The sequence below is a fragment of the Astatotilapia calliptera genome, chromosome 12, assembly GCF_900246225.1.
Source record: "Astatotilapia calliptera chromosome 12, fAstCal1.2, whole genome shotgun sequence".
Taxonomy (NCBI): Eukaryota; Metazoa; Chordata; class Actinopteri; order Cichliformes; family Cichlidae; genus Astatotilapia; species Astatotilapia calliptera.
This window is the reverse complement of record NC_039313.1, coordinates 3,980,190-4,002,207: the sequence shown is the minus strand read 5'-3', so window position 1 is coordinate 4,002,207 and position 22,018 is coordinate 3,980,190. Positions and strand designations below refer to the sequence as shown.

The window sequence follows — 22,018 nt, the reverse complement described above, 5'->3', positions numbered from 1 at the left end:
ATTTTTAAAGTGGTCCAGGCTTTCTGAAGGTCATTCAAAGTTTTTCTTTGGACATTGGCTGCTTTTTCACTCATATTCAGTACAGTGCTTGTTTCTGACCAGAGAGGCACATAACTCAAGTAGATAACAGACAGCTTAGCAAACAGCCACTTTATTACTAGCAGTCTGTCACAAAAACACAATTTCTTCCGATTTTCCGTGTATTTTCTTGAAGACCACCTAAAGACATGACAAGAAGAGAGTTCAGGCTGAGTTAACAAATAAAGGCGGTCATACCAAATACTGACTTTCAAGCTTGTTAGAATTGTACAAATCCTATTTTTGCCTTATATACTGTATTTATATGTATATTTGCACACATTTCAATTAAATACTACATCTATTTCCCCTTCTCCTGGCAAAATATAAAGAAATGAGTGATAGCTCAAGACTTTTGCACAACATGGTAGATCAGTGTGGTTTGTATTTGTAGTACCTCTCTAAAGTTTCATTCGTGTTTCCATACGTGGGCTTTATAGCTCTGATTGTTCAAGGCCTGATGCCAATGCCACAGAACAGGAAACACAGTGGTTGTCTAAGCTGCACCCTTCATAGGCACAACATTGTCATAGTAGTCTGTGCAGTAATAGTTGATGTTGGTGGAAGGTTAGACCACCTTTAAGATTATATAGTTATTGAAATGTAAGCAACATATATACAAACAAGGATTATCAGTGGATAAAAGATATATGCACTGCACTGATGTCACTGAGTCAAAGAAAAATTCAATAATAAGCAGGTAAGTGCAAAAACATACAAAAAAATCTTATAATTCAAACCAGGAACCTTCCCGTCTTGCTGTGAGTAAAGTGTGCTAACCCCTGCCAGCTACTGTCACTCACTGCACTGAAGTTCCTGGTTTGAGACCTGGCTGGGGCCTCTCTCTGTGAAGTTTGCATGTTCTTCCTCCATGAGTTTCCTGTGGGTAATCTGCTTCCTCCCACAGTCCATGCGTTTCCCATAATGAGATAAACAAAGTACCTAAAGTTTATATAGTATATAACATTGTATCAGTGAGGTTAAATCTGGCTTGCAGTCCAAACTCCTGTGATTGGTCAGTAACTCTAGAACAATGCTATAAAAATGCTACTTTATTGCAATGAGTTCCTTTTGGTGGTCACAATGACGCAACAGGAAGACAATCCAAATCCATATCGAAATGTGTAAATATGTTTATCTGCCTATGTGGCAGAAAGTGTAGGGTCTCACACTTCCTTTGTCTAACACTCAACTTTTCAGAGTAAAACAGTTAGAAAACGGCGCAAACCACTGTGAGACATGTGCGGGGGAGTTCAATTTTCAAAACTTGAATAGTCTTGTTTTACATAAGAGCTTACGGTGCATAATAATGCTTTCTTTTTATTCCTTCTTCCTCTGTTGATTGTTTGTTTGGGCAGTTTACATTAATAAAACATTAGCAACATAACTTTTTATAGGGTTTAAAGTTTTATATTTAGGACGAGGTGGATCCAGATCCCGACACCCCCTCCCACCACCTTGACCATTACATAATTTTCGAGGATGCTGGCCAAAAACAAATTTGAACCACACCCGCTCTAGCCACGCCCCTGATGGTGCAGAATAGCCACTTTCTCAGTTTTAGGTAAATATTATCCAAATGCGTAGTTCTGTCATTAATTAAAGCTCCTGTGATATTTATTCTCCACCTGTTTCAGTTCACGTTATTATTTTTAGAGTCTTTGAATTCAAATTTAAGGAGCAGATTAGTATCTGTTATTTTCTCACTGAAAACTAGAGCACCGTGTTGTCTTGGGATACTACCATCCTCACCTACATCACAGCCGATGTCACACAAACAGACATTCACATCAATGAGAAGGTGACGCGCTCTGCAGCCTCTATTCCACTGTCTGTGCGCGCTCCGGCACCGCTGCCGCACAGCAATCAGGTGGTAGCTCAACTTGAAGCGAGCGGGCTCTGCGGGAGAATATGTGTCGACAATGGAGAGAAAACGGCAAATGGTGTCGATGAGCAGCCCGCACACAGAGACCGGACCAGATTCGCCGCGATGAGCACCCCCTTTCCAAAATCTGATTCCACGACCTCCTTACTGAAATCGTCTTCGGCCGCGAGGAGACCGACACACCTCCCAGAGCACACGGCAGAAAGCCAGAGAAGTCAGCACCACCATCAGCACCACCATCAGCATCACAACCAGCGTCCCGCCGCGCTTCTGAGCAGCAGCAGCAAAGCCGAGGAATCCTTCTGGTCGGCCGAGTGCGACGTCAGTGCCCGGAGACCCCTGTGCCATCCCTCCCTCGTCGGCAGCCAGGACAGTAGTAATAATGCAGCCACTCGGGGCAAGTGCAAGTCACATGCTCCTCACAGCCAAGTTTCCGCTCCGCCGGAGCCGAACGGAGATGCAGGCCGAAGTGTGAGGGAGCGCTCCAGGACATCAAAACACCGTCACCACCACCGCAGGAAGCACAACCGAGACGAGCGTCCGGCAGCAGCGGGACCGGACGAACCGGAGCATCCCCGTCGCTGTCACACGCACTCCCGCGCGGTCCCCAGGGTGCCCTCTCTGTCGGACAGCAATGACGACAGGGTTCCCCTCTGCGAGCCGAGGGACCGCAACGGGGCCAGTGCGGCCAACAGCGGCGGTCAGGTCAGCAGTCCATCCCCGTCCTCTTACTCCCTGGTCCCGCTGTCCAGCAGGTCTTCTCGTCGCTCTCGGAGGTCCAGCGCTGCTTCTTCTGCATCAGATATTAATTTACGCACCATCCTCAATTCACTCTTTGGGCAGGTAAGGCCCTGAAATATACGGGAGAATTAAAGCAGTAGTGTGGTCTCAGTTAGAACACAACAGCTGGGTAAATGTCATTTTACACGCTGTGACAGTGACACCCCATTTCCATAACCTGTATGAAAATGATTATTCTTTTTTTTAAACCCTACTAGAAACCTTTTTTAAAAAAAAGACTATATCTGCATTGATTTCTGAGGCTTCTCTGCTGAAGGCCGCCTTGTTGTTAGTATATTTTTATGCATGAGGTGCACACAGATATGAAGCAGTGAAGTGTACATGTGGCTTCCCTTGAGTCCTGTGTGTGTCCTGTGATGCTGTCAGCAAACACTGACACTGCTGGACGTACAAGAAAAAGCTTCATCTAAACATCTCATTTCTTATATAATTTTACAGTTCTTCCTCCTACAGGTTTGCTCAGTCCTGTATGGTCCAACATCAGAGAGGTGAAAATCTCACATGTGTTAATGTGTATTTGTTCAAAGGAAAAAATAGGGGGGAGGGAACTCATTCATGTTCCAGCATCAGTCTGTCAGGCACACTGCTGCGTTTTCTGTTTTGTGACTGAAGGAAATAAAATTGATGTTCCTGCTGATGATGAGGGGGCTTCTATTTTGGGCGACAAATCTATTTATACAGAAGAAAGGAGTTCAGCCTAATGTGCTTGGATTTTTATCAGTGCTCATTTTGGTGTGTGTGTGTGTGTGTGTGTGTATGTGTGTGTGTGTATGTGTGTGTGTGTGTGTGTATGTGTGTGTGTGTGTGTGTGTGTGTGTGTGTGTGTGTATGTGTGTGTGTGTGTGTGTGTGTGTGTGTGTGTGTGTGTGTGTGTGTGTTGGGGGGGGGGGGGGGGGGTATGTATAAAAGCAGCCAGGTTTCATTTTACACTGAAAAATCCGAACTAAGCTCCAGCTTGCTGCTTAAACTGCTGGTAATGATGTTTACTGAGGACATTTTCCTCTTCTTTCTCTTCCACAAAGGCCAAGAGTTTATTTGCTGCTTTTATAGTGTTTGGGTTTTAGTCAGATTATGAATCAGGGAGTGATTTACATACGTTGCCAAAATAGGCCGATCTCAGTCGTAAAATAAGCTCAGCACCGGAACATGGAGATCAACCTTTGTGGCTTCCAGAGAAACATTTTCTATTGCTTTGTAGTACAAAAGCCATTTCTACAAATAACCCGTGAGTCAGTCTGTGAGCAGTTCTATGAAAACATTAGCATGACCTGAAAGGGGGCTTTGATGAGACAGCTACAGAAGCAACGATGCTGTAACGCATGGTTTGAGCAATACCAACGCATGGTGCCTCTGGTAGTACATACAAAGTAAGCAGGATTTACATTGCACTGATTGCAGCACAGAAGAGAAACACACATGAAAATGAGCACTTACACATGTAGATATACATTTAACTGCAATGGCTGGACTACATGTTGACAGTATTCCTGCCACTCACAGTCTTTCTATATGTGTCTCTTCCATGTGGCTGCTGTAGGTCAGCATGACCTTCCTCTAGCCTGCAGAGGGCAAAGGATGATGTGTGGGTGTGTGTGTGGGTGGGTGAGTGGGTGGAAGGCAGAGAAAGAAAAAAAAAATCAAAATTCATAAAATATAAAAAGGCCATAAATGAATTCAAATGTTATCTGAAGGCTGGACATTGACAAACTGTTCTGGAGTGAGAGTTCATCCAAGGAGGAAAACAAAGCTGTAAATAGGTCATCACAGAATGTTCCTCCAAACTTGCCTGCTACAGATTTTCCAAAACCCTCCCAGAGTGCATGCAACCCATGACGTAAAGGTTTACTTTACATTTGTTAATGCTTTGTTGTGTTTTTGCTGTAGGAAAGTTTACGCCATTTCTCTCATTTATTCTCGTGTTTGGAGGTCTGTTAATCTGTTTGGAGCTGTCCGTGCTGTTTATAGTAGTCTGGTTAGTGTGACAGTCAGGTGAAATATTGCTCACATGTCTTCTTTTCCTTGCATAATTCTGTTTCCTTCTTTGGTCCATCCACTTCCCGCCCTCGTTTATGTTCTACCCCTACCCCCACAACTCTCTCTCACTCTTTCCATATCATTGCTGGTCTTGCTTTTGCTACACTCCACAGTCCAGAACAGCATCCTTCACAGTTTCTCATTCGGCTGTAGGAACAGGTTAGAAGCCCAGGCTTCATGGGTCTTGTTGAAACCAGAGTTTACACTCCTCTCAGAACCCAGAGTGCAAGCTTAACGGAGAGAAGGCCCACATGGTCCTTTTCGGTGCCTCTTCTTTCCTTTGGTATGGGAAACTGCTTAGACTGGCCTCTGAGAACGGTAAGCCCGTGCTGCTGCACTCTGCCTTTCTCAGCTTCCTTCATAGCTCTTGTACTAGCTACAGTAGCACTTGCAACTTGGAAGCAGACTGTACTGCTGCATAGGTGGTGCATAGTTTTCTGCAGTTGTTTCTGTTTATTTTATTGCAAATGCTCATGGTAGTGCAAGAAGCATGCACCTAATTATTAATTAGATGAATACTCATTTTTAGCCCCCCTCCTCCACACACACACACACACACACACACAGAAAAAACAAAAGAAAGAAAAAAGAACAGAGTTTGATGTTTAATTCTGCAGATGTGCGTGCACTGCACTGCTTTGTAACCTTGCTCTGGAGTATAGTTTGTTAAACTCAAGTCAGGTTGATGGTTTCAGAAACTTGCAGATCTTTGTTACCATCCAGAACTGCTTTCCTGTAGAAGACATGATGTTGTGATGTCTGTCTGTGATCAGTATATGTGTAACCTCTTCCCCGGTGCTTTCACTTGCCTTTTCTCTGCTTCTGTGTGTGTGTTTACTGTTCCAGTGACACTGTATAGGTGTGAGGTGCCAGTCCGTAAAATGTGGCGAGTAAACTGTTATGAACGATGAGTGGAAAGTTGGCAGCATGCTGGTTTATTGATGTATTTACCTTTCAGTCGTGTCTTCATATTTTCCACATTGTTTCTATTGTATACACACTTGCACCCCACCACCACCACCACACACACACACACACACACAGGCACTGATATATAATTCTTAGATAGTATTATTCTACTCTGCAAAGCTCAGCTGTGTCATCCCTCAAAGTATACAGGAGGTCTATAGTGACTTTCTCATAAGAGCTCACGATTCCCCTCTCAACTTGTATCTTTGTTCCATTCTGCTGTGTCTCTGCACCCCTCTGGAAAGATGCTCCAGGATGCTGAGCGGAGAGTCAGAGTGGTGCTGTCCTGTGAGGAGATGGGCCAGTCTGGGTATCTTGGGTCTTATCAGGACTCCATTGTTTCGGTGACACAAAACTGCGTTCTCGTGAGCAACATACTGGGACAATCCTGTGTCTTCCTGAGTAAAGGCATGGCAAAGTGCAGGCAGGCTGTACGTAAGTCTGGACAAAAATTCTCTTTAATGACTCCTTCCTGTCAGAGAAGCTGTCATTTCTGCAATTATTAAAGAAGCTGCAACTTAATTGTACATCATTTTCAGCTATAAGCTTGGAATTCACTGGTGAAGAAGAAGGTCAGAAAGATTAAATGCAATGCATGTAACCCAACAACAGTCCAAACATGTGTCACACGTGGACAACCAGCTGTAGCAATGCAGACACACCTTTTCTCTGTCTCTCTTGTTCTCGCTTTAACATCAAAAATCTGCATGTTTGTGCAGTGAGTGCACAAAATATTACAGCAGCATTCTGACATACTGCTCCGCTTGTCAGGTTAATGTGTAGCTGGAGCTGGATTAGTTAGCTTAGTGCCAAGATTTAAAAAGAAGGGCAAACATCAAGCCTGTTCCTGTCCAAAGATAACAGCATACGCCTCCCAGCACTGCTTAAGCTTCCATTAATTAACGTGCTGCAGCTTGTTTACTCGATCCATATAAAAAAGTATTAAGGGGGGGGGGCATGTTGTGGTTTTAAGGGGGGCCTATTATGCTTTTCCATTTTTGCAGTATAGTGTATAGAGGTGGCATGGTGGCTGGCGCTGTTACCTCATAAAAAGAGGGTTGTGGGTTTGAATCCAGCTTGGGGTCTTTCTGTGTGGAGTTTGTATGTTTTCTCTAGGTACTCTAGCTTTCTCCCACAGTCCAAAAGCATGAATGAGGTTCAGTTAATTGTTGATTCTAAAGTGACTGTAGATGTAATTGGTTGTTTATCTCTATGTGTTATTCTTGCAGCAGTCTGCCAATCCGTCCAGGGTTAGGGTGTATCCTGCCTCTTGCCCTGTGACAGCTGGGATGAGCCTCAGCCCCTACAACTCTGAATTTGATGAGCAGAAGAAAATAGATGGATAATGTGTATATGTAGTGTAGACATTGCTAGTTCAAGTTGGACTCACTTTTGAGTCAGAACTGATTTAATTCTTTATGGCACAGATTCATCAAGGTGTGGGGAAGTCAGAGATTTTGATCCATATTAAGATGAGAACATCACACAGTTGCTGAAGATTTGTCAGTCGCACATCCGTGATGAGAGTCTCCTGTTTCTCCACATCCTAATAGTGCTCTTATGGATTGCTATCTGGTGTCTGAGGAGGCTATCTGACTACAGTAAACTCATGTTCATGTTCAATAAACCAGTTTGACATGATTTGAGCTTTTTGGTATGGTGTGTTACCTGCTGGAAGCAGCCATCAGAAAATGGGCACAATGTGCAATACTCAGGTAGGCTGTGGTGATTATATGCTCATTTGGTCCCAAAGGACCCAAAAGTGAGCCAAGAAAATACATTAATATATTCAAATTCCTTCCACCATTACACCACCAGCCTGAACCTTTAATACAACATAGGATGGATCCATGCTTTCATCCATGTTGTTTAGGCCAAATTCTGATCTTACTATCTAAATTTCACAGCAGAAATCATGGCCCGTCATGTCAGGCACGGTTTTTCCAGTCTTCTGTTGCACAATTTTGGTGAGTCTGTGTAAACTGTACCCTCAGTTTCCTGTTCTAAGCTGACCTGAGTGGCCCCCAGTGTGGTCTTCTACATGTGCATTCAGAGATGCTCTTCTGCATAGCTTGGTTATAACAAGTTTTTATTTGAGTTTTTGTCGCCTTCCTATCAGCTTGAAGCAGTCTGGGGATTCTCCTCTGGCCTGTGTAATCAATAAGGTGTTTTCATCCAGAGAACTACGGCTTACTGCATATTTTCTCTTTTTCAGACCAGTATCTATAAAGCGAACCACATAAAACACAGTTGTGTGGGGAAAATCCCAGCAGATCAGCTGTTTCTAAAATACCCAGATCAACCTCTGGTACAAACAACCTTGTGGTTGGCTGATTAGATGTCTGTGTTAACAAGGTGTTGAACGGTGTGTGTAGAAGTAATCCTTGTGGCTAAAACCTCAGGCTTCAGACTGCTGTAAAAACTCTTTTTCTGAGATAAACAAGGTTTTTTTTTTTAACTGAATTATTCACAACCACTCCAGCTGAGTCCAACAAACATATAGAGCTGGAATAAACATAATAGGTCCCCTTTTAGAGAGGTTATTTGCTATACTATTGCTAGAGCAGCAAGTGCACTTCAACACACTGTAAAGAAAAGGGTGTGATATGTTAGTTTGTGAGTTTTAGAGGGTGATAGGTGGATTTTGCTACTTTCAGACAGATTGAGGCTAGCTGTTTCCCCCCTGAGTCAACATATTTATCACACAGACATGAGAATGATGTCATTGTAATTTATCTCTTGGCAAGAAAGGCAAAAAGTTTTTATTGCCTTAAATGTCAACCTATTCCTGTAAGAACACACAAAATCCACAGCTCATGTATTTTCCTGTCTGCACTGTGGTGACTGATCGCGATGGTGATTTGCATAAAACAAACAAGCGTCTTTGAAACGTTTTGCTCTGATGTGTTGCTCTGCAAAGACGTTCAGCTTTTTCTGTAGCATAAGTATATTGGATAACCGATAATGGTTGATGTATTAGCAGTGACTGATTGACACAGGCTTTGCTCGTGGACTGCACGTGCATTCATGTTGGGTTGGCTGGTCCTCTGGGCTCATATTTCTTCTTTGTTTTCTATGTCAGTTTTTTCCCATCTGAGAGCTCTTCGGGCCCAATGTCAGCCCTCAGTGTTGTGTTTAGACTTCACATGACTCCTGCTGTTAACCCCTGAGGACTCTGGGACATGTCTGCCTCTTTCTCTGTCCTTTAAAGGTTGCACTTATTGTAAGCCATTGTAAGCCATTGTAAGCAAGCAGGAAAAAAATAGAAACAGTCACATTCTTCTATGATCTCCAGAGTCTTTATTCCCAGCTATGCTTTATAGGAATTGGCCTATTTATGCCAGAAGTTTGGTCATCACGACATGAGATCGTTTCCAATCTGCTCTTACAGCTTTACTTTAGCTGAAGTTTACTTGGCGTCTGCGGACTGTTATGGAAAATACTGCTGATTTAGAGTCAGGCGTCACTCAAGTCACAGCATTGTCATCAGTATGTCTACATAGAGCACATATGCAGAAGAATATTTGATATGATGATGATGATGATGATGAATGTTTTCTTCGCGGATTGTAATTTTGATTTTTTGCTGTTTTTTCTCAACAGGACAGAGAGCTGAGGCCAGAAGAGATGGATGGTAAGTTTCCCTTTGCTTAATGCTGTCACTTTCTTTCTTTGCTGAGGCCATTAAGATAAACAAAACAGAGGGTGAAAAGATGAAACAAATTATTCAAATCCTTCATAACATAAGTCTAAAATTACCAGGATTTGTAAATGGAAACAACGTGCAAATGAAAGGGCTAGAGTACAGATCAATGCACAGACGCTACAACCCCAGTCCGCTGTGCAAAAATGTAAATAAAAACAAAATGCACATCTAATAAACAAATATTATATTCACAACAGAACATGGAAAACATGTCAAATGTTTAAACTGAGGAAATGGATAATTTTAAGAAAAAATATGAACTCATTTTAAATTTAATAGCAGCAGCACATCTCAAAAAAGTTGGGACAATGCCATGTTTACCACTAGGTCGCATCCCCTCTACTTTTAACAACACTGTAAATGTCTGCGAAGTGAGGAGACCAGCTGCTGGACCTTTGGGAAAGGAATGTTGTCCCATTCTTGTCTGATATGTGATTCTAGCTGCTAAACAGTCCTGGCTCTTCTTCGTCATATTTTCCCTTTTGCAATGTTTCCAATATTTTTTAAATATGTGAGGTCATCCCATTCAGACGATGCCTGGACCATTTGCTGATCTAAAACTCATATATACCTTTCAGCATTGACAGTGCGCTTCCAGGTGTGCAAGTTGCAAATTCTATAGGCTCCTGCATACCGTCAGAGATGCAGGCTTTTAAACTGGGTGCTGATAACAAGCTGGATGGTCCCCGACTTCTTCAGTCCAGAGGATGCAGCATCCATGTTTTCCAAAAAGGATTATAAATTTTGATTTGTCTCATACTTTGCCTCAGTCAGTGAAAATGAGTTGTAGCTAAAAGTAGAGAGACGTGTTCTGGATCATGTTCGCTTCTTCTTCGTTTTGGCAGAACTTTAACCTGATTCTGAGGATGGCAGGGGGAACTGTATTCATGCTCTGAGTTCAATATTTTGACTATTATTATTATTTGCTTTTTTGAACCATATGTGAGGAGCGACTGGTGTTTTTGAGCAAAAACAAGAACACGCCACATCGTACTTTGATTTATTAGCTATTGTCTAATTTCTAATGAGACAACAATTTACTAAATGAACATCCTGGTGTAATAAATGAGACCCAAAACTAGGATTTTTGAAAAAAGGAACATGTTTACTGGGGTCATAAATCAAGTGCAATCAAATTAGTCACCCCGTTCTGGTCATTTGTAAGAATGGATAATTAAGGCAATTTTGCCCTTCCACTTGCTCTATACTTGTACATTTACAGCCATCTTTTATATATACCATCTAGGGATCAATATAATTCAATTACTAATACGATTTCTGTTACTATTTTTATAACAGAGCTCCGAGATGCTTTCAAAGAGTTTGACAAAGACAAGGACGGTTTCATCAGCTGCAAAGATCTCGGAAACTGCATGAGGACCATGGGATACATGCCAACTGAAATGGAGCTGATAGAACTAAGCCAACAGATCAACATGAACTGTAAGGACAAGCAGTCATCTATACACATCACACATATAACTATATCCTCTGTGTCTTTTGAGGTTTGAAATTTGTACTAAATCCTCTCTTTTTTTTAAGTGGGAGGTCATGTTGATTTTGAGGATTTCGTAGAGCTGATGGGCCCAAAACTCCTCGCCGAAACTGCGGACATGATTGGAATAAAGGAGCTAAAAGACGCATTTAGGGAGGTGAGACTGTCTGGATTCAAGTGGTTTTATTAGCTACTTTTCTGTTTTCAATACTGAACCTCGGCTTGTTGTTTTCAGTTCGACACTAATGGAGATGGTGCCATAAGCACGTCGGAGCTCAGAGACGCAATGAGAAAACTGTTGGGACAACAAGTAAGGTTCAGCTCAGAGCGAGAGAGTTATCGTTAATGAAATAGACGTTTTTTGTTGTGCTTTACTCACTGCTACCATCCTGTTTGGTTTTGGTTTTTCAGGTTGGTCTGAAGGAAGTAGAAGACATCCTAAGGGATGTGGACTTGAATGGGGACGGACTTGTCGACTTTGAAGGTAAAACGTCCTTTTCAGACAACCTGTTTAAGGTGTAGCGTAGAGTGTGGCTGAGCTGCAGTTGCAGTTTCGTGCTCTTTCTTCTCTCCTTTCAGAGTTTGTACGGATGATGTCTCGCTGAGATCATTAAAATGATCGGTCCTGAATGTGAAGCTACGTCCTTCTCTACACTAGACTAACTACAACAAGACGACATACTGAGAACTTCTGAGCCATCCAACTCTGAATGACACTGGAAAATAAAACTACTTTGAATGTTACAGAGTGAAGGCGTCACCTCACGCTTTCAGTCAATAAGTGTTCTTCCTGAAAAGTCTCCAGTTCAACTGAGGCAGAATTCGCTGTAGCCTAGCTGATGATTACCTAATTTATGTTTGGGTTGTTTTTTTTTTGCACTTTAATTAACACTAATAACTTCCTCTGTGGATAAATCGCTGGTGTCTTAGTCTTTACGTGGTCTAATTACGCGTCTCACAAAATGTCACCTTTGATGTACAACGGCGTCAGAATGAGAGGCCGAATGTTTGTAGAAAAGATGTTAAAGGTCACTGTACTGTTGAAAATTCCACTATATATTCACCCAGTATGTGTTATATTAGAAACTGTAACCAGAACGACCTTTGTGTGACATTGGTGCTCCACCGAGGAAACCATGTGGTGGCAATGTCCTAACTGTGTATCCTAACTGTGTGACCATCTGTGGTTTTTCACTGTGCCAGTTAAAGTCTGATAAAATGCACCACTGTGTGACATGCAGTTCAGTAGACTGATGATAATGAGCTGCTGAATATAAATACTTTTCATGTATGTTATTCACTTGTCTGGGATGAAGGGCAGATGAAATATTTATAGAAGAACAAGATGCACAGCTTTTAAATCCGTGGAGCCAAACTGACACTATCCTGCCAATGTCAAGATTGTTTTTCTCTTTTAAGAAACACCTTGCCCTGTCTGGGATTACACAGTAGAAATAACGTATATGAAGCGTATTTACAGTGGATGTGATAACGTTGTAAATGTACTGTCTGTCGGTGTCTCAATGATTGTATTTGTGGTAATGCTCCACATGTCAGTGCTGTCAAAAGAAAATTCTATGCATGCCAAAGACATTTATTACATTCAGTATGCACATTTGCATTCCTGTCTAACAAAGTAAACAAAATAGCCGCCAAGTTAACTGTAGAAGAATAAAAGGTGTTTACATTTGAGCCCCTTTTATTGTGGTGATGTTGCCAAGGAAAATGTGTTGCTGTCTTTAGTTTGATATTTCGATCAAAATGAAAACATGACAACAGATTATTTCAGTGTGGACCTTTTGTTTGTTTTTCTATAATGCATTCATTTTAAGAATGATTGTGAGACTGCTGTTACTGCATGTCCTGAGGACAAATCTCCGCCCTCCTTATAATATTTGTCATTCATATAGCAGTATTCAAAAATCACAAGCCAACCCTGATTTCTTTATATTTTGCTAGGAACGCGGCAAACAGATGCAGCGGTTTATTTAAATATGTGCAAACATGCGTGGGAATGCAGTCGGTATAAAAGACAAAAACAGAGCTTGTGCAGTTCTGAAGAGCTTGAAAGTCAACATTTGATGAGACCAAATGTTGTTCTTTAACACAGCCTGAACTCCCTCTGCCAAGTTTTCTTGTAATTTCTTAAAGTAGTCTTCAGGAATAGTTCTCCAAGCTTTTTGGAGGACATTCAATGCTCTTCTTTGGATGTTTCTGCCTTTTGTTCCATTCAAGATGTTTCTGTAACGTTGAGGTCCAGGCTCTGGAGAGGCCTAATCCATGACTGATAATGTAACATTGTGTGTTTTTCTATCTAGACATGCTTTTAGTGCATTGACAGTGTTTTGGGGATCATTTTCATGCTAAAAACGGAAGGTGTTTTCAATAAGGCTTGCTTAAAACCAAAGAGGTAGCTCAAGACTGTTATACTGTACTGGGCATGTCTGTGAGTCTGCTAGCTGGGTATGTTTTGATATTATTGTACAATCATCAAATGTCATCTACGGTTCTAGAAAAAGCATATGACAGGGTACTAAGAAAGGAACTGTGGTACTGCATGAGGAAGTGAGGTGTAGCAGAGTGAGGCAATGGTGAGGTGTGCGGTAGGTGTGACAGAAAGGTTCAAGAAGGGGGTGGGATTACATCAGGGATCAATCAGGGAGCCCCTTCTTGTTTGCAGTGGTGATGGACAGGCTGATAGATGAGGTCAGGCAGCAGTCTTTATGACTATGATGTTTGCAGACGACATTGTGATCTGTAGTGAGAGGAGGGGACAGGTGCAACAGAGCCTGGAGAACTGGAGGTATGCTCTGGTGTAACAGTGAGGATGCAAGGAGTGGTGGGTGAAGGTGGGTGAGGTTAACTGTGCCTTCTTCCTGTGTGAACTTTTATCACTTTCGTTATTGAGAATATGTTTGACAATTACATGCAAATTAATAATTTTCCATAAAACAAACATACATACATTTGTTTTTATAATCTCTTTATTAAAATTCACAGGTAAGACTATTCAGAAACTGACCATATTCAGAGTACTCTGACAAAACTATGTGCAGCAACCAACAAAGTTAAAGAACACGTCTGTTTTAATGCTTTGCCTACATTTTCAGTGCAAGATGAAGTTTTCATGCACAAACAACCAAACACTGAGGCGGGCACTGCAACACCCACGACATAGCTGCACTATCACGTGCTGCCTCTGGGTTATTTGTCTTCTGGAGAAAAAGATGTAGCCGAGCCCTAAATGTCTGTAAAGCAGCAACAAGCCAATGTGCTTCGTGGAAACACTAGGTCTCTGTAGGCGTGTGCCGCCGTAACACTACAGTCAGTACTGGTTCAAACAGAGAAACAGCTGCACTAAACTATTTCTTTTTATTAGGCTTTATTTTAAGAAGAAAGGATATTTAGCAAGTTAAAAAGGGAAAAGGGCAGTCGTAAAACACCTGTCATCCGTGGCGGTTGGCCGTTGCCATAGCAACTATCTTCATTCATCTCTTTCTGGTCAAATCTCAGGTGCCCCGTGTTCGCGCAGAGGGCTCTCCTGGATGCGCGTTGCGTTGGACTTTCCCAATTGGCCGAGACCCTACCATACCGGAAAAACAGGGGGCGGTACTTCTTCTTAAAGAACACGTGCTGCATGCTGTATGACTAGATAGTTCAGTTCATTGTATTTAAAAGAAAAAACAAAATACTGGAAGTACAGCGTTGAATATTTTTCCCCTTTGTTTTTACAGAGTGAGTAGAGCTGTCAGATTTCTTAACAGCCTTCCCTCGAGCGGCTTTTTTGAAGGGACTGATGGTTAAACCGACGGGCAAAAAAAAGCTTTAATCCTAAGCAAGTATTGAAAAATACAGCACTTCACACGCTGTGAAGTCCACAATGATAGTTTCATTAGAGTTTAGAAGTTTTAAAATATTTTTATGCCTCATAGTCACTTCCTAAAACTCTTCTAAAGACTCTTCTGCGCTATGTTGCCTTTAAGGCTAAACTCGGGGCTTTCAAGCTGAAATCCCTCACTTGACGTGGAAAAAAGACGCACGACAAGTCTTGCCTGTTTCTATTAAGTGTGCATAATTGTTCCAGCCCTCAAAAAGTAATTTTCTGTCATATTCTTCTAAAAGTGAATTAATAGCTGTGTTTTTTGTGTTTAAACAAAGAATTGTGTGATTGGTTTGTGTTATACAAAATGTGTTTGACGGTCCGGGAAACCTTTAAGCGGCGGAGTAAAGTGATTGGACGAAGTACTTGTCAGTCATTTGAAGTGTAGTTAGGTAGCGTTGTTCCGCCCCCTGCAAACTGCCAGCAGCTGCAGCTAGCAGCAGAGCAAATGTTCATTTGGATGCACACATTGAATGAAAGTCAGTGTAGGAGGCTGTAGTCAGCAGCAACTAACAATATCTGCACTAGGTGAAGTTATCGCACAGTGTAGATTTTAGGCACTCAGCTTCACAGGGCAAGCAGAGACACGCCTATACTTTGGAAAAATCCAGGTTGGAGATATTTGTGGCAGGGGAAGGTAAGATTTGCCGGGCTCTCATTCACCAAGAATTTCTGGTTAGACAGGTAGGTTAGCTAGCAAGCTAGCCTAGCTAAATAACCAACGTTATTCACTGCTAATTTCTCGTCGTCTTTTATTCTTTGGCCAATGAATACAGAGGTGATATGTCGTGACTTTGTCACCGTGAAATTACAATAATTGTTTAATAATTGACTGACATTTTCCGTGTGTATGTGCAAAATGCCACTGCCGGTACTGTTAGCATACTGGCTAACTTAAAGATATCATGTTTCATGTCATCAAGACGAGCTTGCTAGCTCCTGACACTGGCTAATGTGGTACAGTTAATGTTACATGCCGCATGCGGGGAAATACCGACGCTGAATATCTGTCTGTGTGTCCAGGAGCAGGCGGTGTGAGGTAATGCAGCGGGTCACGGCGCAGCTCGTCGCCGGGCTGGTCGCAGCGGTGCTGTCGCTGCTGTCCGAGCAGTCCTGGGCAGATGGTGGGGGGCCCAGCCTCTCTGAACGGGTTATCTGGGCTGTAAATGCCGGGGGCGACGCGCATGTAGATGTGCACGGTATTCACTACAAAAAGGACCCACTGGAAGGGAAACTTGGTAAAGGTGAGTGAACGTGATTAACTGTTAAGATGCGTGCGTGTCTTCGCTAGGCTTCACCTCTGATGTTCTAGTGAGAGTGACATTGTGAAGGTAGGTGCTCCACGGAGGTAAAATTGGCATTTCCTGCAGAAACCCCTGCGTGTTCTGGCTTCCGCAAGTAGCTCCAAACTTATGAGGAGTCAGCATAGAGGGCTACAGCCCCGCCCCACTCAATATGTAGAGGAAGCAGGTAGTGATGTGATCAGCGTGACTGGAGAACAGTTTTTGGTTCCATTTTTGAGGCAAACTTATTGAACCTTGGTGAAAACGCAGCATGGTTGGTTACTTTTTTGACGCACGGTGCTGTTATGTCATCAAATGTAGAGAAGGTCTGTGGGGTTTTGCAATATGCTGCAAGTCAACTAAAGCAGCACATTTCTAGTACTCTTGCTGTTAGGCAGATCTTGTCTTCTGATTGCATACCGAGCCTGATGATGTTGTCCGTTTGTAGCCTCTAATTATGGGATGCGTCTGCCAATACTACGGTCCAATCAGGAGGACCAGATTTTGTACCAGACAGAGCGCTACAATGAAGACAGCTTTGGATATGACGTCCCCATTCGTGAAGAAGGAGAGTATATACTGGTTATGAAGTATGCAGAAGTTTACTTTGCTCAGTCACAGCAAAAGGTAAGGCAGTTTTAAAAGGCTGTTCATGGTATGATTTGCTAATTAATAAGAAGTTAATTTAGTGAGAATAATGAATAAAGGGACAGGAAGCATTTTTATATAAAAACATTTTTTGTTGCATTTAAATTGGTTATGGCCCAGTATATTTCCCATCTCATGACCACTGTGTAAAAGGAACATCATAACCTCACCTTTAATCCACATTTTCTTGTACTTTATGAGTTGTTAATGTTCCCTGTTAAACGTGTCTGTGAGTGACAGTACAAGAATGAGGTGTTAATCATTACTGATTCAGGAATGTTTTTCCAGGTGTTTGATGTTCGTCTAAATGGCCACGTGGTGGTGAAGGACCTGGATATATTTGATCGAGTAGGACACAGTACTGCTCATGATGAGATCGTGCCCTTCTCTATTAGACGGGGCAAGCTGAGCGTGCAGGGAGAGGTGTCCACTTTCAATGGCAAGCTCACTGTGGAGTTTGTAAAGGTGAGTTCTAATTTGTTGAATTATCTGAGCTTGGCTATTTTTACACACAGTTTACATACTGTGTGGGATGGGGCTGTAGCTCTGGTGGCAGAGCAGGTCAGCCACTAATCAGAAGGTCAGTGGTTCGATCCCAGGCTGCCTCCTGGCTGCATGCTAAATATCCTTGGGCAACCCCATGTCTGCCAACTGGTGGTGGTCAAAGGGCCCCCCTGGCAGCTGTGGCTACAATGTAGCTTGCCATCACCAGTGCATGAATGTGTAATGCAGGCCATTTACATAAGAGTGCTGTATTTGGAAGTATTTGTCAATTGTTGAGCTTAAAACACTTTTCTTTATTTTTCTTTTTTTTAAACCCAACATGTCCAAAAACAGCGATGAACTAAGTGTTTAATTCTTATTTTCTATATCTTTAATAGTGTTTTAGCATTGTAAGATGGCAACAAGCAGCTATGTGTAATAGTCAGAGGTTGGGAGAAAAGGTAGTACTCACTTTATGTTAATATAACTCAAATGCAGTTTGATCTAGATATGAGCATAACTACTTGTGTGTCATGGGTGCCATTACCCCTGACACACATAAAGCTTTGCATAATGAACTCCCTTTGTGAAAGTGTCTCTTGATAGCCAGTTGGTGTGTGGGCTGTGAAACTGACTGATAACCATCCAGTATCTTATTGGCTCTTAGGGGAGAGTGAACTTGATGTGGCTTTTTTTTTTTTTTTTTTTCCTGTTCCTACTATTATTGTCAAGGAACTGAAGAAAATAACTGGCACAGCAGATGCTGTTTATGCTGTTTATGGGTGGAGTCACAGAACCTGTTAAACTCAAAAGCCCCTGAAGAAAAAAGCCTAAAGCCCAGACCCTACCATGCTTCTTAAAAAAAACAAATAAATAAATTAAATGATGTTTTGTTTTTTTTCCTCCCTGATATCACTACAACTACCTGTTAGATTATGAATTGTTATAAATAAGCTAAAAATTAAACCTAGGTGTACATCACTTGCTTTGATGCTTGCAGGTGGTGAATTCAAATTAGTAGCGGAGGAAGGACAGGATTACTAAGAGTGTGGCACATCTGTGGTTTTCATTCTTTCTGAACAGTCTGTTTTCATGTCACAGATGTAGCGTGCTGTTTCACATTCGTTTCAGTGATTTTGCGTTTATTCATTTCTGGATCATCTTGACACACGAGCTTTGGTAAATATCAGGAGAATCACATCAAGATATTATCTGAAGCTGTCCTTTCCAACATTCAGCGCAAAACAGGACTCTCACTGCTAGAAGTGGTTTATTTAGTTCAGGCCAGGGTGTTGTCTGAGTAGAGGACAACCGCGCTGCCTGTGAATTTACTGGATGTTTACTTGCATCTATTTTCATATCGACACAGGTGGTCAGAGTTTTGTGGGTAATGTCTGCGAAAGTTGGGGGTGTCAAAATGGTTGGATTGGTTAACATTGTAACATCTTATTTTCCTTTAAACCATGTAATGCTAATGTAATGATTAAAAATAATAATAATAATTTCATCAGTGCTTGAACCCTGTGTTTTGAGGCATGCCCTTGTCTCAGCTGACTCACAAACCTTGTTGCCTTCCTTGGTATCATTTATCCCCCATAGTGTCTTGAAGCTTTTCAACCTAATTGTCTTTAGAATAGTTTAGATCGTGCATCTTGTACCATATTTTTATATCTTGAATCTCTTTCATGCTCCTGTTAATAGTGGAGTCGATGTTATCAGTGAGGTTCCCAATAAGTGCCTTTGAAAATGATGTGTGTGTCTGTCTGTCTGTCTGTCTGTCTGTCTGTCTGTCTACTTAATTAGGTCAAGTAATTTTCTATTGTTGTTGGTTTTTTCTTTTTGAGATTTATTTTAATTCATTGATGTGACCTGCTATTTATTTCCTTATCAGAAGTTAATAATTCTTATTTTGTTAAGTATCTCCAGTGTGAGTGTAGCAGCAGTATTGTGTTTCCCATTCACATAATCCATCATGTTCGACTTTAGACTTTTGAGATATAAGAGCATGAATGAATTAAAATCAAATTTACTTGACCTAATTAAGTAGGACTACTTACACACACATATAAAAATACATAAATCAATAAAATAATAAAATGCGCACATGCGTGTGACTTCTTATTGACTGCTATTTGCGGTTTTGGAGTGACGTGGCAACATGACCAAAATTAAGTCATGGGTTCTGTTACTGTACAAATATTCTATGTAGTGTTCTCATTTCAAATGTGTTTAACTAGTTTCACTGAATGACTCCAAATTGAAATTGTCTAGTCACCATTTATTTTCGCACACATGCATCGTAATTATTACACTTTTCAGTTTATACTAATAAATGTTGATCAATGAGCTGCAGCCATAGGGGAAAAAAAATACAGCTTTATGATTCCTTTTAAAGCTCTGAATGACAGCAGGTAGCCTGTTTGTAGGGCATGCAACTGTATGCTAAATGTATAAAGTGGCATACTTGGGAAAGTTTCTGCAGTGACCTCTTTCTTCCATTTTTTTTTTTTTTGTGGACCACTGGCACTCTTTGCATTTTTCCTGTCTAAAAAGATTTCCTTCCCTGAATCAGTTGAACTCCATTTGGACACAAAATGGGATTAAATGTACACCACAAACTGAATGGGAAGTCAAGAAACAAATATGGAAACTCAAACAACTAAATGGGAGCTTTGAAAGTATATGTGGATACACGTTTTGCTTACATTTGAATCTGCTGTTTCAGGGTTATTATGACAACCCCAAGATCTGCGCTCTCTACGTGATGAAGGGGACATTAGAAGGTGAGTCCTGAGATTGTTAAACACTTGTTCAGCACTTTACAGTGAAGTGTGTTGACTAAAGCATTTTGACTTTCTGGGACCAGCGAGCTCTCCCTGACTTTTGTTCTACATCTTTTAAGATGTACCAAAGCTTCAACCTCACCCTGGCTTAGAGAAGCCTGAGGACGATGACGACGACGATGATGAGGGTGAAGTAGGCGAGGAAGGTGGGAAGAAAAAGCCCCCAAAAGGTACCCATCACAGGGTCCAGTCAGGCCCCCGAACACCAAACCCATACGCAGCTGACAACAGCAGCCTAATGTTTCCCATCCTCGTTGCGTTTGGGGTGTTCATCCCAACACTGTTCTGCCTCTGCCGGCTGTGAGCTAAAACTATCTACTAACGAGACGGACACGGGACTGTGAAGGAAGGGAGGAGGAGAATGAGGGGGGGGAGGGGTGGTAACAGCAGCACAGGTAAAACAAACACACAGGAGAGGGCTGGACAAGGAAGTACACAAAGAAGACAATAACTTTTGGAAGACCCACTGCAAGACGACGCAGATGCTGTAAGAATTGGGGGGGGGGGGATGCAGGAAGTGTATGCTGTGCGCTTCTCTGTGAATTTGTTTGCATCCACCTCTGCTGACCCTTTTGAACAGTGTTAGCCATTTCCACACCAGTCCTTCAAAGGCTGGGGAGAAAAAAAAAAAACATTTCGGCATTAAAAGGATGCTCAAGAGTGTTTGGTCCGGGACGGTTTTTGTAAACTAAAAAGCATTGCTTTGTACGGGGCGTAGAAAGAATGCACTCCTGCTCAGCATCTGGCCAGACATGTTACTTTCAAATTGGAAATGGTACTGCTGAGAATTTGATTAAATAGAACTAACTAGAAATCAAACACAGTCACGGTTAATGGAAATGCAGTTGTCATCTGAGAGACAAGTGCAGAGATGGAATATTCGTATCTTTCTGTTCTAGTTGGTCCTTTTTTGTTGACGTGCCATTTTCTACCTGCCATGTTGAAATATCAGAAAGTCCTTTGCAAACCGGTGGGCTCACTTGCTGTCTAATTCGCCTTGCCTTTACGTAAATGTAGGTCGGGTTTCAGAAATGCGTCTGTGTGCAGTGATGAACATCTTTGGTATTGTTCCACCAAATACTAAATCAGGGGCATCAAAAAATGTGCTCATCTGTGATAACAAATTACAAGACCCTATTGGAGTTTGTTTGGTCGGTTTTTTTGTTTGTCTGTTTGTTTGTTTTTTTTTTTGGGGGGGGGGTCATCCCGAGGATGGATTTATTTTATAAGTCGCACATCTAATCTTTAAAAAAAAAAAAAAAAAAAGCAGTTTCCTTCAGTAAAAGACGCCATATTCATATTTGGTGAGAGGCAAAGTTCATGCTGTGAAAAGCTTCATTGAGTCAGTTACTTCGCTGTATTTTCTGTGACATCTGCCTTTTTTTTTTCTGTTCATTCACTAGTGCGTGTCTTTTTTGTTTCACCAAAGAATGTCATTTTTGTTATTTTATCAGAAAACTTCAAACATGGTGGCCTGTTGTTGTTTTTTTTGTTTTGTTTTTTAAATTTGAATTTTATATCTCTGTCCAAAATGTGTTTTTAAAACAAATGTGAGTAGTTGACTCTGAAGTGTTAAACTATCACAACAGGTCAGGACTTCTTGATATTAGGATTCTAAATGATTACAAATCACCCCCCCTCGATACACTTGCCATGTATTCTCCAAGTCACTCTTTGTATATCGGATGTTTGTCCTCTGAGAGGTGAGAAAGCACAACAATAATATAAGTTTAAAAAATAATAATAATAATCAACTGTGTACCGGATGTTATGTGTGAACCTTTATTCAATTCTTCTCTTAGCTTTTTCCATTCTGTTGTCGTCAAACGTTTCAGTGTTGCCTGTACATTTTTGAGTAGTTACATTGTGAATTTCCCGTGGGGTCATATTTCGGTCTTTTGAGTTGATCAAAT

General features: G+C 41.6%; 2 protein-coding genes across 4 annotated transcripts; both read left to right on the top strand.

Moving 5' to 3' along the window:
- Nucleotides 1-1,577: 1,577 nt before the first annotated feature.
- cabp1a (calcium binding protein 1a) lies at nt 1,578-12,751 on the top strand. 2 transcript variants are annotated; one of them, XM_026188473.1, is made up of 7 exons: nt 1,578-2,806; nt 9,371-9,401; nt 10,773-10,916; nt 11,016-11,125; nt 11,204-11,278; nt 11,380-11,452; nt 11,548-12,751. In XM_026188473.1, exons 1-7 carry the CDS (start codon nt 2,069-2,071, stop codon nt 11,571-11,573), a joined length of 1,197 nt encoding a protein of 398 aa, XP_026044258.1. In that variant the 5' UTR covers nt 1,578-2,068; the 3' UTR covers nt 11,574-12,751. The 2 variants fall into 2 exon arrangements, with proteins under 2 accessions (XP_026044258.1, XP_026044259.1); XM_026188474.1 differs by lacking the exon at nt 1,578-2,806 and adding an exon at nt 4,440-6,198.
- A 1,741-nt stretch (nt 12,752-14,492) lies between these two features.
- mlec (malectin) lies at nt 14,493-21,371 on the top strand. 2 transcript variants are annotated; one of them, XM_026188055.1, is made up of 6 exons: nt 14,493-14,703; nt 15,872-16,092; nt 16,580-16,758; nt 17,068-17,244; nt 19,988-20,045; nt 20,165-21,371. In XM_026188055.1, exons 2-6 carry the CDS (start codon nt 15,891-15,893, stop codon nt 20,407-20,409), a joined length of 861 nt encoding a protein of 286 aa, XP_026043840.1. In that variant the 5' UTR covers nt 14,493-14,703; nt 15,872-15,890; the 3' UTR covers nt 20,410-21,371. The 2 variants fall into 2 exon arrangements, with proteins under 2 accessions (XP_026043840.1, XP_026043839.1); XM_026188054.1 differs by lacking the exon at nt 14,493-14,703 and adding an exon at nt 15,109-15,485.
- The last annotated feature ends 647 nt before the right edge of the window (nt 21,372-22,018 follow it).